We start from the raw sequence: 14,269 nt of genomic DNA, 5'->3' as shown, positions 1-14,269 counted from the left end.
CCATAGCGTGGTGGTGTATGTTGGCGCCCATAGCATGGTGTGTATGTTGGCGCCCATAGCGTGGTGGTGTATGTTGGCGCCCATAGCGTGGTGGTATATTTTGGTGCCTGTATGTGCTCATCATGATGGTTTGAGGTTTGCTGGTGATATGAGGAATAGTCACATGGCTTTCTGGTGAGAAAGGAAACTGAGGTAGATGGAGGAGCAAGGCTAAGTCAGGTCCTTCTACCCAGTGACGAGGCAGCTGGAGAAAGCAGTGGCCCAAGAAGTCGGAGACCTGGTGTTGGCTCCAAGCCAACTTTTCACTGTCCTTCTCCAAGAAGGCTGGCTCCCTTCCCTTTCTTGACTTTGGTCTCTCCTGGTGACATGAGATTATCCAAATCGGCTTGAGACTTCCTGCGTCTCAGGTCTGCAAACTGAGGCAAGCTTCTGAAGTACTTTACCGGGGGCAGGGGAGTCAGGTGACTGCGAGAGCCCCTAGGTCCATGCTTGGTACAGAGCGCATGCTCAGCACATGGTGTCTTTCTTGTCATTGAGCTTATACTATCAGCTCTGGGTTAAATATGCACATAAAGGCAAGTTGGAAACTTAGTTCTAATGCCTGTGTGTTAAGTGGTGGGACCTTTAAGAGTAGATTAAGCCTGGGGAGATTAAGGCTGACACAGCCAGGGTGGGTCCCAGCCCCATCCTGCTTTCTCTCTCTCTTTCCTGCCCTCCCTCACTCTTATATTTTCTGCCTCCCGACACTTTAACATGAAGGCTCTTGCCAGGCACAGGTCCCTTGATATTGGACCTGGCCCTTCAGAACTTTAAGAAGTTGATCTTTGTTCTCTACAAGCTACCTGGTCTCCGGCTTTCTGGTGTAGCACACACAACACAGTTTAAGAGGAGGCCACAGAGCTGGGAAGTTCACTCACTGGGTAAAATGTTTGCTGTGCAAGCATGACAGCCTAAGTTCGGATCCCCTGAACTCAAGTAAAGCTGGACACAAGGAGAAACAGGACGGGGAGAGAGGAGAATGTCTGGAAGCTGGTGGGCTGGCTAGCCTGGTGAATGACACAGGAAATAACAAAGGGTCCCTGGCCCAAACAAGATGAAAGGTGAAGACTGACACCTGAGGTTGTCATCTGACCTTCACATGTGCACACAGTATATACATGCCCTGTAGCATGCTCCTCCCACAACTGAAAATATAAATAAAGGACTCAAAGTACCCTCTGGGCCAGAGCCGAGAGTAGTCTTCCGGGATCAAAGACCGTATTGATGACATTGTGAGCCTGCTGGGGCCAAGACTCCAAATTCCCAGCAAAGCTCTGGAACGGGGATGCAGGAAGGATCCCACCAGAGCCTCCAGAGGGAGCACCATCCTGCTGGGGATGCAGGAAGGTTCCCACCAGAGCCTCCAGAGGGAGCACCATCCTGCCGGCTGCATTTCAGACTCTGGGTTTCACAGAGGACACAGAGAAGTCAGGTGGCTAACAGGAGCCCCAGGAAACTAATGTGGGCAGAATGGGGCCCTGCCACTCACAGAGTAACCTTTGCAGATGGCATGGTTAGCCTTATCTCTGAGTTGTCTTCCTCCATAACAAAATCAGCAGGCCTATCTCCTGAACTCATTCAACAGGACTTCGCTAAGTGCCTGGTCCTACGCTTGACCTACTGGAAGCTTCCCAGGAGTGGGGAAGTATTTACCAGGGAGTCACAAGAGAAAGTACAAAGGCACTTTTGTGGTCCACATTCTTGGAGGCCCAGTGACGTCCCCACCTGTGACAGTTCAACTTCTTTGTCAATCTGACTAGGTTTGGAGTCCCTGTGGGCTGCTTCTGGCAAGCTGTAACTGAAGAGGGAAAACCAACCCTGAATTGAGCAGTCGCATCTCAAGGACTGGGGACCAAACCTGAATAAAGGGAGAGGGGAGAAAGTGAGCCAGCTAGAGCCACTTTCCCGGTTTCCTGACTGCCCGTGTCATGTGACCTTGCCTCATGCTCCTCCCACTACAGCCTGAAAAGCTTTCTGTCACCATGCTGTCCTCTCCAGGATAGACCTCACCCTGAAACAAGTGTTACATCTCAAACCCAGGGCAAATGGCTGAGGTGCCTATTAACATATCAAAGCGGACCTGGCTGCCAAGTTCTCCCAGCATTCCTCAGTCCCTACTGTTACAGCCCTGTCTTCTTAGACCCTAAACTTTTCCAGCCCAGGGTGGGCTGCCCTTCCCCCAGCTGCCCTTCCCTGTATAATCCAGCCATTTTGGCTACCTGGCCCTTTTGTCTGCTCTGCACTCTTCTGGCTCTCCCCTCCCCCTTCCTTCTCGTGTGGCCCAGCTCAGGGTTGTGTTCACTCTGGACTCTCCCAGAGGTCCCTGCCTCTGACTCTGCGCTCCCTCAAACCTACAATAAAGGTTCTCCTCCACCATGCTTGGAGCGGTCATGCCCCTTCCTTCTTCCTTCCTTCCTTCCTTCCTTTCTTTCTTTCTTTCTTTCTTTCTTTCTTTCTTTCTTTCTTTCTTTCTTTCTTTCTTTCTTTCTTTCTTTCTTTCTCTCTTTCTTTCTTTCTTTCTTTTAAAAATAAACCCTTTCTTTCTTAAGCTGGTAGTTTTTTTTTTTAAAGACTTTATTTTTTAATGCGATAATGCGGGTAGGTGTTTTGCCTGCATGAGTGTCTGTGTACTATATGTGATATAGAATATCGAATTACCTGAGACTGCAGTTATGAATATGGATATTGAGAATGGAACCCAGGACCTCTGGAAGAGCAGCCAGTGCCCTTAACCTCTGAGCCATCTCTCCAGCCCCAATAATCTATTTTTAAATTAAAATAAACAGACAAACAAAAACCAAGAGAAACCAGTCCTCCATTAACATCAATTACGCAGCTGGGTTTCCCACAGTTGGGGAAACCTTGGGAATCAGAACACTCTTAGTGTAGTGGATGAACCTCTGCCCTGGAAAAGCACCTTCCTACAGTGTCCGTCTGTCTGCCAGGACAATGTCCTTATGTGCTTTCTCTAAGGTACTTTGTCACAGCAATGAGAAAGGTGACTGGTATGAGAAACATGTGGTGGCAAGGAGAGCCACAGCTGTCCCTACCAGTGTGGAGTCAGGATGCTTTGTAGGCCCGTGGAAGAGTTTGAGCTGCAGGCTAGAGGATTCTAGAATCCTATACCCAGAGCTTAATAGGCTGTTCTGGAGAGCCACCCATAAAAGGCTCCAACTTGTGAAAAACGCAAATGTATTTGGAAAAACAAAAAACAAAAAACAAAACAAACAAACAAACAAAAAAAAAACCGAACTATAAGCCATGAGGCTTTCTCTGCGTGAACTCGGCTTTCCCGGAAGTGCTTTCCCCAGATCAGGCACTAAGGTGCACAGGGGCGGCTACAGCTGTTTAGCAGCCTTGCTGCCTGGTTTTATGTCAACTTGACACAAGGTAAAGTCATCTAAGAGGAGGGAACCTCAATTAAGAAAACGCCTGTATAATATCTGTCCAGCTCTAAGACGTTTTAACTAGTGATTTATCGGGGAGGGCCATCCCTGGGCTGGTGAGCCTGGGTTCTGTGAGAAAGCAGGCTGAGCAAGCCATGAGGATCAAGCCAGTAAGCAGCACCCCTCCATGGCCTCTGCATCAGCTCCTGCCTCCAGGTTTCTGCCCTGTGTGAGTTCCTGTCCTGACTCCCTTCAGTGATGAATTAGGATATGGAAGCATAAGCCGAATTAACCTTTTTTCTCCTCAACTTGCTCTTTGGTTACGGTGTTTCACCACAGCAATAGAAACCCTAACTGAGATGGCAGGTATGCAAAATGCATGACTTACAAGGTCATGGAAACTTGCATCAAAGTTGGGGACTCTGGGCAATTATGTGACAAGTTAGAGTCCCTGCAAGGAGGCCCCAAGAGACTGTTGGACGAAGCTGTGAAGGTGAAGCATGAAATCCAATGGCGACCCTAAGAGGGTGGAGAAACCAAGACCATGGGTTGCATGCCTTGGAAAGTTACAAACACCCATTGAAGTGTGCAGGCAGCAGAACTGGGGAGTGGGGCTGCAGGAGCCTGCAGGAGTCTGCTGGAGCCTGATAGAGCCTGCTGGAGCCTGCAGGAGCCTGCAGGAGCCTGCTGGAGCCTGCTAGAGCCTGCTGGAGCCTGCTGGAGCCTGCTGGAGCCTGCTGGAGCTCGGAGCCCAGCACATGAGGAGGACCACCTAGAGCTCAGGATGTCAGATTGAGGGTTGCAGGAAATAGTCTCTGCCCCTTCTCTGCTTCCATCCCTTCCTCTTGGAATGAGTTGTTTGCTCTGTGCCTACTCTGTGTCTCTGTGATGTTGGGAATAAACAACTTACATTTTTGATTTTACAGAGACTTATAGTTAAAAGGTCACCTTGAGTATCAGAACAACGTTAGGACTGGTAAGATGAACTGCGTATACATTGTGTTAGGAGGCAGCCGCAGGCACTGAGGTCAATGTGGGTAGAATGTACCACTAAAAATTATGTGTCAGGGTATCATGTTGACGGGGCTGGGGTGGGTGGGTGGGTGGGTGATGGTGGTGATGGTGATGGTGGTGGTGGTGGTGGAATGACTCACCCTCAGTGACTCAGGGCATGGCTGTGTGTTCCCAGACAGGTTACACGAGGAAGGAACACTCACCTACGTGGGCAACAGCTCATGGATTGGGAGCATAAAAAGGAGAACACCGACAGGGAGCCAGCATTCATCTGTCTGCCTCCTGACTGTGGATGCAGTGTGGCTGGCTGCCCCTGCTTCCACGCCTTCTCCACTGAGATGAGCTATGCCCTCAAATTGTGAGCTAAAATAAATCTGCCATCTTTGCGGCATTTTGTCCGGCATACCAACACATCCGGCAAGTGAGGGCTGAATAGAATGAGGTAGGGACGGAGCAAGCAGATGGACCAAAGACAGAAAGTTATAGTGTCCAGCCTGGGGACCAAATGCAAAAGTGGAGGGGGACACCCAGAGAGCTACAAGGAGCCACAGCTGGGAGAAGCCGCCACACCTGGGGCTGGGGCTTGACTCTATTGAATGAGGAGGTAGGAGAGAGGGTGAGCAGCCCCTCCCCCAGGGCCTCAAGGCCACACTGGAGGCGCTGGAATCCCTTGCTGGGTGTGAGGCAGGGGGACAAGGGTGGCCACACAGGCCTCTGGAAACATCATTGAGACCTCAGTGGACAGCAGAGAACTGGCTGGAGTGCCAGCAAGGAGGGGACCCCAGCTGTCACCTCAGAGGCCATGACACTGCTAAGCTCAAGGATGCTGGGTGGTGGGGAAGGGACAGATTTGAGGGTTGGGGGGAGAAATCAAACAAGCCAGGTCAATATCACACGGTGCTCAGCAGAGACATTGGGTGAGACATAGGTGTAGCATGGTCCCCAGCCTCACTGAGTGTCACACCACAAAGGCAGTAAATCCACTTACCATCCTTGAGTGAGAAGCTCAGGAGGTCCTGTGGGAAAAAGGAGACAGAAATCGGTGAGGTGCTGACAAGCCACTACCCAGCTCATGGGACATCTAAGTATTAACTCCTACCAAGTGGAAATGGCAAAAGCCCTCCACCCTACAGTACAGTGGTGGGCCAGGTGTCAACTGTGCACGTGGGTGAATACGCAGGCCACTGTGAGGAGGGAAAGGCTCTGCATCCTGCCAGTGCATATGGCTACCAGCAGTCCGGGCCACAAGCTCTGCCTACTGAAACTGCACTCAGAGAGAGTGAGTGACATGCTCAAGGGCACACAGCAAAGCTGCTACTTCAGAAAAAAGGTCACCATAGCTTGGTAGAACGCAGGCTCTGAGGTCAGAACACCAAGGTTCAAATCCTGGCTTCAGCTGCTTATTAGCTGGGTGACCTTGAGCAAGACCTTAATCTCTCTGTGCCTCAGTCTCCTCAATATAAAGTAAGGATGATTATACAGGTTAAACATCCCTAATTTAAAAATCTAAAATAGATAGATAGGTAGATAGATAGATAGATAGATAGATATGTATATGTGTATGATGCACATATAAAACTATATGTGTATGTATGCATATATATATATGTTAAACCATATGTGTGTGTATATATAATATATACATATATAATTAAAGATTTACTCGTGTGCACACATATGAGCACATGTAAGTTTATGTGCACCATATGCATGCAGGAACGTGAGAAGGCCAGAAGAGGGCACTGCATCCCTACAACTGGAGTTCCAAGAGCAGCATTCGCTCTTAATGGCTGAGCTGTCCCTCCAGCATCCCACTTCCAGTTCCAAAATTATTTCAAGTGAAAAAATTCCATACTGTGAACTGTGGTTCCATGTAGAAAGGCATACAAATCATATAAAACTATCTTCAGACTATGGATGTAAGATACACAGGAAACAAACATAGATTTTGTGTGTAGAACTCATGTCCCATCTAAAGATGCCTTATGTGTACGTTAAGTATTCCAGCTGTGGGCTGCTGGGGACAGAGACTAAGTCACTTCCCTTCCATGTGTGCAGTACCCATGGAGCCCAGAAGAGGGTGCTGTAGATAGAGCTGGAGTTGTAGATGATTATGGATGGCCACCCAGGGGCTGGCATACCTGACTGACTGCTGATGGGTTGTCTTTCAGAATGGGGTCCTTCAATAAAGTCTGAGCAAAGATGTCGGCTTCTTCGCCTCCCAGGCCGCTGGCAAAGGCCATCATGGTTGGGAGGACAGTTTCAGACAGATGTAGCCATTTCACCAGGCACGTCACAAATTCTGTGCAGAAGGAGCTAAAAAGAGATATAGTTAGATCCAGACCTTCTGGGGAATGTGGCCTGGAAATGCCAATGGTGGATGGACGGGGTCACATATGTCAACCTGTGAGTAGAGTCCAGGAAATACAGAGATGGTCCAAACAGAATCCTAGGTGACACAGTTCCTACCTTCAGTCCCCATCAAGACTTTTTACCAAGAACCACAGAGGTGAAGGTAGCCATCAGCTGCTGCCTATGTCACCTAGCCTGAAGCCATGCTGGAAACCAGGGAACAGAGATGAGTGAGGACAGAGGGAGGGGCTTAAGCAGCCCCAGCTCCACCTGCAGAGTTGGGCGGCAACCCTGGGGAGTCAAGAGATGCGTCTGGATGTCACCAAGGGCTCATTTCTGGGATGGTGTCCACTGTAAAGGTGTGATCCTAACTTCAGCAGGTATGCTGCCAAGGGGACAATGGGGCCACTGTGGAGGGAGAGGCAGGAGCCCCGTGATCCGAGAGAGAAGTGCACTGTATCTTGGGGACCGGGGCAGAGTCAACGCTGGCTTTTAATGCAGGCTGCCCTTGGACACAGGGCTGAGTTTTTGGCTCACATAATAAGGCATCTTTAGATGGGACATGAGTTCTACACACAAAATCTATGTTTGTTTCCTGTGTATCTTATATCCATAGTCTGAAGATAGTTTTATATGATTTGTATGCCTTTCTACATGGAACCACAGTTCACAGTATGGAATTTTTTCACTTGAAATAATTTTGGAACTGGAAGTGGGATGCTGGAGGGACAGCTCAGCCATTAAGAGCGGATGCTGCTCTTGGAGGGGAGGTGGGGGGTGGGGAATGGGAGAATTCATTAGGAAGCAGAGAAGCGGAAAAGGTTGAAGCCTACCCATGGAGTTCCAGCCAGCTCCCCACAGGGAAACTGGTCAGACCAGGTTGGACTCCTGTTTAGAGCTTCCTGGTGGTGAAGGAACCTGAGGAGCTCCAACCCTTACACAACACAGCCTACCCATCCCCCTCCTTAGAGCAGCTGAGGAGCAGAGAGGCCCATAAGGCCAGGGCTATTGCAGGATGGGTTGGGAGCTATGGTCTAGATCTGGGCGTTGCTGTCACCAGAAGTTAGTCTGAAGTAGATATTATTGGGACTTCCCTGGGAACCAGCACTTACAGATGGGAAGGAGGGAACAGAGCTGGGCGGAGGGTGGAGGGCGGAGGGCAGCTGAGCTGTTTGTCACCATCCTGAGGGATAGCTGACACTGCTATTGACCTTGGGGGAAGTTTTAAAAATGAGGTACCCCGGTAGCTTCAAGTGGTGACTCTATGCCAGCTATCTTGGGGAGTCAGGTGACATCTTGGGAATGTGGTCTTGTGTAGCTGGGGCAAGCCCCAAAGGTTATAGACAGCTCAGGGATGAGCTGACAGCCCTTCCTTCAATCCTATAAGGAGAACAGAGTGCCATAGCAACTTGGGAAAGTAGCTTGTCCTCATTGTCTGTGCCTCTGAGTCCTCATCTGTAAAATGGGTCTAAGAGACCAGCTTCATAAGGCAGTCAACAGCATGCAGACAATGCTCGGTGCTAGTTGGTGTCGTAACTATTGACAGGTGACTGAGGGTGACAATGGAGGAAAGGGTGAGAGTCTGGTCATGGTGTCAACTGTCCTGGGGAAGCTTCGGAGTTTCCAATTCACCTCTCTTATTTTCTAAGGCTGTAAAATGTAGGTGACATCGGGACCCACCCCAGGAGCTATATAAAAAGATAAAATGACAGGAGCAGTGTATGGCGTCTGCAGACCTGCAGTAAATGTTATCTCCGGAGATGGCCTGTGATAGATAGATAATTCACTTCCTAGTGGATCATCCCATCCCGGGGACTGAGCCAAGGTTGCAGGTGGGTGTGGACGGGGATGATTTCAGGAATGATTAAGTGGGTGAGCAGACAGCAGTCAGTGAATACACAGGGATGGCTCAGGGCCAAGAGAGTAGTCTAGCCTGCCGGACGTTGGGGAAGGCTTAAACCTAAAGAACTAGCTTGTCACACAAGAACAGGGTTAAAGAGCACAGCCACCAGCACTGCCACAAGCTGGGTGGTCCTGGGATTGGTTACTCCGCCTCTCTGTGCCTTGGATTTTGAATATGTGACATAGTTGTGATAGTGATGAAACCTACTTCATAGGGTTGTAGAAAGATTAACAACGTTACTATCTGTCCTGGGCAAATGATGACCCATACAAGGCACTACCTACTGACATATTTCCCTAATGGTTGCTCTCTGTTCACTTTGGCTGCTGTGAGGAAACACCCTGACAAAAAGCAACCTAGGGAAAGGAGGTTTATTTGGCTTACAATTCACCAGGTTACAGTGATCTACACCAGATCTACACTCTTAGTCAGAGATGGAACAAGTCCACAGATACTTGCTTGTTTCCTTGTTCTCAGCTATATAACAGAGCTCTCTTTACTATCCTGGATCTCTTGCTGAGGGAATGGTGCTGCCCACAGTGGGCTGGGTCTTCCTACATCAACCATGGAGACAATCCTCTACAGACATGCCCACAAGTCAATGTGATCTAGATAGTTCCTCTTTGAGACTCTTCTTAGGTGGTTCTAGGTTGTGTCAAGTTGACAGTTTAAACAGCACAAAATGGTCTAGTGAAAATCTGTGCATGTAGGTGTCTGCGTGCATGCGTGCATGCATGCATGTATGTGTGCAAGGCCTCAGCTTCCATCTCCAGCACTGTCAAAAATGAAATAAGTCAACAACAGCAAAGGCAGTGACTCTCATACAGCTAAGTCCACCTATGTGAGGTCTTTCTATACACAGACTTGTTGACTCTTACTACAGTCCCATGAGGTCAGGAAGGTCTTAGACCAACCCCTGCCCCCTGGATATGGCAACCTAGATTCAGTCATGGTAAGTTATAGCTCTAGACTCACACATCTGTCTTGCACCCCCAGGTGCCATGCTTACCCATCATGGAGCCAGCCCCTTTCCAGCAACTGTGCCACCCAGGGTCATCATGTGCTTGTCACTCACTAAGATCATCCTTATAAGCAGGACACCCTGGTTTCTGGGGTTCAAGCTCTCCAGCATCCCAAAGGAGAACAGGGTCAAGGCTTCTTTGGAATCTTGGCTTCCTCATGCTTCCTCCAAAGTTCCTCCCCTCATGGACCACAAACGATAGCCTTTAGAAATCTGGCCCCTGGCTTGCTTTTATGAATAAAGTTTTATTGACACATAGCCATGCTCTTGTTGTAGCCACTGTGGGGCTTAAATAACTGACACAGAGATTAAATAACTGACACAGACCACAGCCTGAAAACCAAAAATACCTGAGCCTTGGCAGAAGGAGTTTGTGCTGAACTTTGTCCACCCAACCAGTTTTGACTTTTTTTTTTTTTTTTGAGACGGAGCGGGGAATGTCTCAGCATATAGTCCAAGTTGGTCTTAAACTTTTCCTGCTTCAGCCTCCTGAGAGCAGACATTAAAAATCATAAAGTGTGCAGCAGGATAGAGGTCTGGGCCTGGAGCTACTGCATCTGGCACTACATTGCTTCTTTGGTTTTATTTTTGTCTATCTTTCTTTTATCCATTCATTTCTTTCTTTTTGCCGGGCTGGGACTTAGTCTCCTGCATGCAAGGCAGACACCCTACTGCAGCACGTCATCCCTGCCCCTGGCTCGACATTTTGAATAAATCAAATCAATTGTGAGAAGCAGCCTCTAGGACTCTCAGAGGACAATGAGAAATAAATAGTCGAGACACTAGCTTTGATGTCCCATGAGGACAAAAGCGGCCACCAACTGTTCCCTAAAGATCATGGAAACCAACAGCAGCCTATCTGGAAGTTAAAAAGACAGAGGGTTGTTTTTTTATGCGATCTGCCTTAAAATTCAGATGAGAAGCAGAGCGGTGACTGGAACACAGCACAGGAAACCGAGGTGAGGAACCGAGGGGCCGAGGAAGGTACTGCAGGACACGGGAACGGACTTTACATCCCTGTATCCTCCTAGCAGGGCCAGAACAGCGGTCAGCCTCATCAGGTGCTTCTCAGGATGTGCACTCAGCTTACGAAGTGGTAGTGGAGGACCCAACTTATCTGTTTAGGGGAGCTTTCGGAAAGATGGTAGTAAAAGACAGAGAAAGTGTCGCACTGAACTCTCTGGGAGATGGATAGGGGCTTGCCTGATGAATGAGATGTCCCTTGGGCATCTGAATACTTGGTCCCCGGTTGGCAGTGTCTAGGGAAGGTGGAGGTGCCTTGTTGGAGGAGGCGTGCTGTTGGGGGTGGGCAGTGAGGTCTCAGAGTCTCCTGACAGCCCCAGTGTGCTCTCTACCTCCTGAACGCAGCTCTGAGATGTGGGCTCCCAGCTGTTCCTGCCATCTTGTCTTTGCGTTGCAATTGGGAACTCTAACCCTCTGAGACTGAAACTATAATTAAACACTTTCTTTTGTAAGCTGCCTTGGTCATGTTATCACAGCAACAGGGAAATGGCGGAGACACCTGGGGACAGACTATTGGAGATGTTTCTCACTGATAGATGGAGGCCAATGGTCGAGTTCATAAACGCCCATTACCAGGTATTGAGCACCTACTGTGTGCTGGGCACTGTGCTGTTTCTCCTAGAGATTCGGGGCCAGACTACTGGTCCTCACACAACTTAAGTCAACCTCCTGAAGTCACAGGAGACTGGACAGTATCAGAGTCAGGGTGTGACGAGAGCTGAGTGTGAAGCCATGGAAGGCTCCGTTGCTCCCAGAGCTAAGAGTTGCTGCCATTTTCTCAGGGGGAGGGCCAGGGCTCACAGAACTTTGGGAAGGTCCTGGAATTCAAAGGTGGCAGCTGCCTTCCGGGGAGCTTGGGTGCAGGGGTGGTAGGTCTGGGAAGCATTCTCCTGAGGACTGGGGGAAGTAGCCACGTCACCTTTGAAGATCAGCGGGAAGATGCCCAATTGCCCCATGGGGTGAGGCAGGTTGGGGAAGCCCACTCAGAGGTGCCCTCAGCCCGGCAGGTGGTACATTCAAGAGTCACGTAGTGTTTGGGGAAATGGCGCACCGTTACTGCTTTCTCTACAACGTCTCCCACCTCTGGGCTCTCTTTCCTTCCTCAGACTTTAGGGTCTGTCAGCTCCTGCTCTGACTCATCCTCACAGCAAGAAGGCTCCATAGCCGAACCACCCTACTGACAAAGATGGACCCTGCTATGCCCTCTCCTCCATGACATGTTTTTGAGTGTTCCACCCCTACCCTACCCCAATATTTGCGGACTGAAGCCCAGGCTCCTAACCACCCCACTAAACTGTCACCAATGCATGACTTAAGCTTGCACCTGGTAGGTAGCATCAGTGACAGACATTAAATACACACAGGCACCTAACATTCCTTTGCCCCCACGATGCCCCCCATCTCTGCTCACCACTGTCACATTTGTTGGTGGGGAGGGGAGGGACGTCTCCCGGGATGAAGCATTCAGAGAAATCATTTATCAATATGGCTGACGCTATGTCTAGCACATGGTAAGTGGTCAGTAAACACGTTTTATGAATGAATAAATCTCTTGTCCTCTATGGACAGTGACCTACTGGAGAGGGGATGGGGTCTGTCTCATTTGTCACATACACAATGCCTTCCATGAACTGAAATCATGTCTGGCATCTGGTAGGAGCGTAGAGGATGCTTGGGAAGAAAATACATGAGAGATAACAGAACAAGGGGTGCCTCATCCTCCTATGAGGCAAGGATGGGCCCCAGGGCTTGGGGTTATCTGTGGGTCTGGGAGCTGACTGGCTGTTGGAAGTCACCTCCCTGAAGAGGCCTGGCCTTCCCTCTGAGAGACAGAAAAGCTCACCTTTGCTCAGGTTCTGGAAACAGCTGTGACAATGAGACGGCACACAGGGCGGCGTAGGCGAAGCGATTGGCCTCCGAGAGCTCCTGGCCCAGGGGCTGCTGGGAAGCGCCTTCTGCAGGTGGCTCTGGTGCCACAGGCTGCCTTGGTTGTGGCCTGTTCCATGTGGCCATTCCCAGCCCCTGCAAGAGAGAATCCTGGTGAGAGGCTTCCAGGGGAAGGTGGAGGTTCCTAGAAAACACAGAAGTTACTTCTTATAAACCAACTGTAGAGACTGTGCCTGTAATCCCAGCACTAGGAAGGCTGAGGCAGGAGGACCGTAAGCTCCCAGTCAGCAAAGACTAACACATGAGTGTCTAAAATGATGATTTTCTATTCATACCTTGTTTTGAGACAGGTCTCATGTAGCCCAGGCTGACCCCAAAGCTGCTACATAGCTGAAGGTGACCTTGAATTCATGCTTTCTATCTCTGTGTCCAATGCTGGGATTACAAGCCAGGCCACTATGGTCAGCTCTATTCACACACACTAGAGTGAATTCACAGGTCACTATGGTCAGCTCTATTCACACACACTAGAGTGAATTCACAGGCCACTATGGTCAGCTCTATTCACACACACTAGACTAGGGGGAGGGCACGCCTTTAATACCAGCGTTTGGGAGACAGGCAGGCAGATCTCTGAGTTCAAGGCCAGCCTGGGCAGTGTAGGGGGCAGGCCACAGAGACAGGCAGGCAGGCAGGTACCTGGAGGTCATTGGCCATCCATCCATCCTAACTGTAAGCTGCTGAGGTCCAGGTTCACTGAGAGAGACATTGTCTCAAACTACAAGGTGGAGAGGGATTAAAGAAAATACCTGAGGTCTACGCCGGCCTTCACACACAAGCATTTACATGTGCAGATACAAGAATATACTGTGTGTGTGTGTGTGTGTGTGTGTGTGTGTGTGTGCATACCTACCACATACACACAGAATAGTTGGTTGTGTACTGGGATGGATATATATACATACATAGTCATTATCCTCCAACAGTGTACAGAGTAACAGTTACACACATAGGCTACTTAGAGGTGACTCAAAGTCCCCCTTGGATGTGCCATGCAGCTTACATGCGACTACTATGCTGCTTTAGACAAGGGCACTTGAGCACTGTCACACTTGAGTGTCTAGGGAGTAGTTCTAGCACCAGTCCCCACGTGGGCACCAAGGTGTCACCATGGTTCCCAAATGGAAACAGCCCAAATGACCACCCACAGCAGAGGGTGTAGACTGAGTTCCATGACCATCGACTGACCACTACACAGCAATGAAAAAGAATGAGCCCTGGAGAGAGACCATCATAACAGATACAGGCCACAAACTACGCACAACCAGCAGAGAGACATACACAGGGTCCTGTGCATACACAGGAATCCATGCATTCACAGGAGTCCATGCATACACAGGAGTCCCTGCATACACAGGAGTCCATGCATACACAGGATTCCTGTGCATACACAGGAATCCATGCATTCACAGGAGTCCATGCATACACAGGAGTCCCTGCATACACAGGAGTCCATGCATACACAGGGACCCATGCATATACAGGAGGCCATGCATACACAGGAGTCCATGCATACACTGGGTCCTGTGCATACACAGGAGTTCATACATACACAGGAGTCCATGCATACGCAGGAGTCCATGC

The 14,269-nt window shown here is 49.6% G+C and overlaps 1 protein-coding gene and 1 non-coding gene across 3 annotated transcripts in view; both read right to left on the bottom strand.

Annotated features, from left to right (window-relative positions):
- Positions 1 to 14,269, bottom strand: part of Tmco4 (transmembrane and coiled-coil domains 4) — an 83,478-nt gene that overhangs the window by 52,471 nt on the left and 16,738 nt on the right. For both annotated transcript variants that reach the window (XM_021201078.2, XM_029540040.1), the window contains 3 exons: positions 12,582 to 12,760; positions 6,581 to 6,755; positions 5,428 to 5,455 (listed from right to left, as the gene is read on the bottom strand). In XM_021201078.2, coding sequence (XP_021056737.1) covers positions 5,428 to 5,455; positions 6,581 to 6,755; positions 12,582 to 12,751 — 373 coding nt within the window. In that variant the 5' untranslated portion in view covers positions 12,752 to 12,760. The remainder of the gene's footprint in view (positions 1 to 5,427; positions 5,456 to 6,580; positions 6,756 to 12,581; positions 12,761 to 14,269) is intronic.
- Positions 2,831 to 2,992, bottom strand: LOC115064345. Its single transcript, XR_003844173.1, has one exon. It is a non-coding gene; the product is annotated as a U1 spliceosomal RNA (small nuclear RNA).

This window comes from Mus pahari, chromosome 6 (genome assembly GCF_900095145.1).
Source record: "Mus pahari chromosome 6, PAHARI_EIJ_v1.1, whole genome shotgun sequence".
NCBI classification, from domain to species: domain Eukaryota; kingdom Metazoa; phylum Chordata; class Mammalia; order Rodentia; family Muridae; genus Mus; species Mus pahari.
Note: the sequence above shows the minus strand (reverse complement) of the source record. Positions and strands in the feature narration are given on the sequence as shown.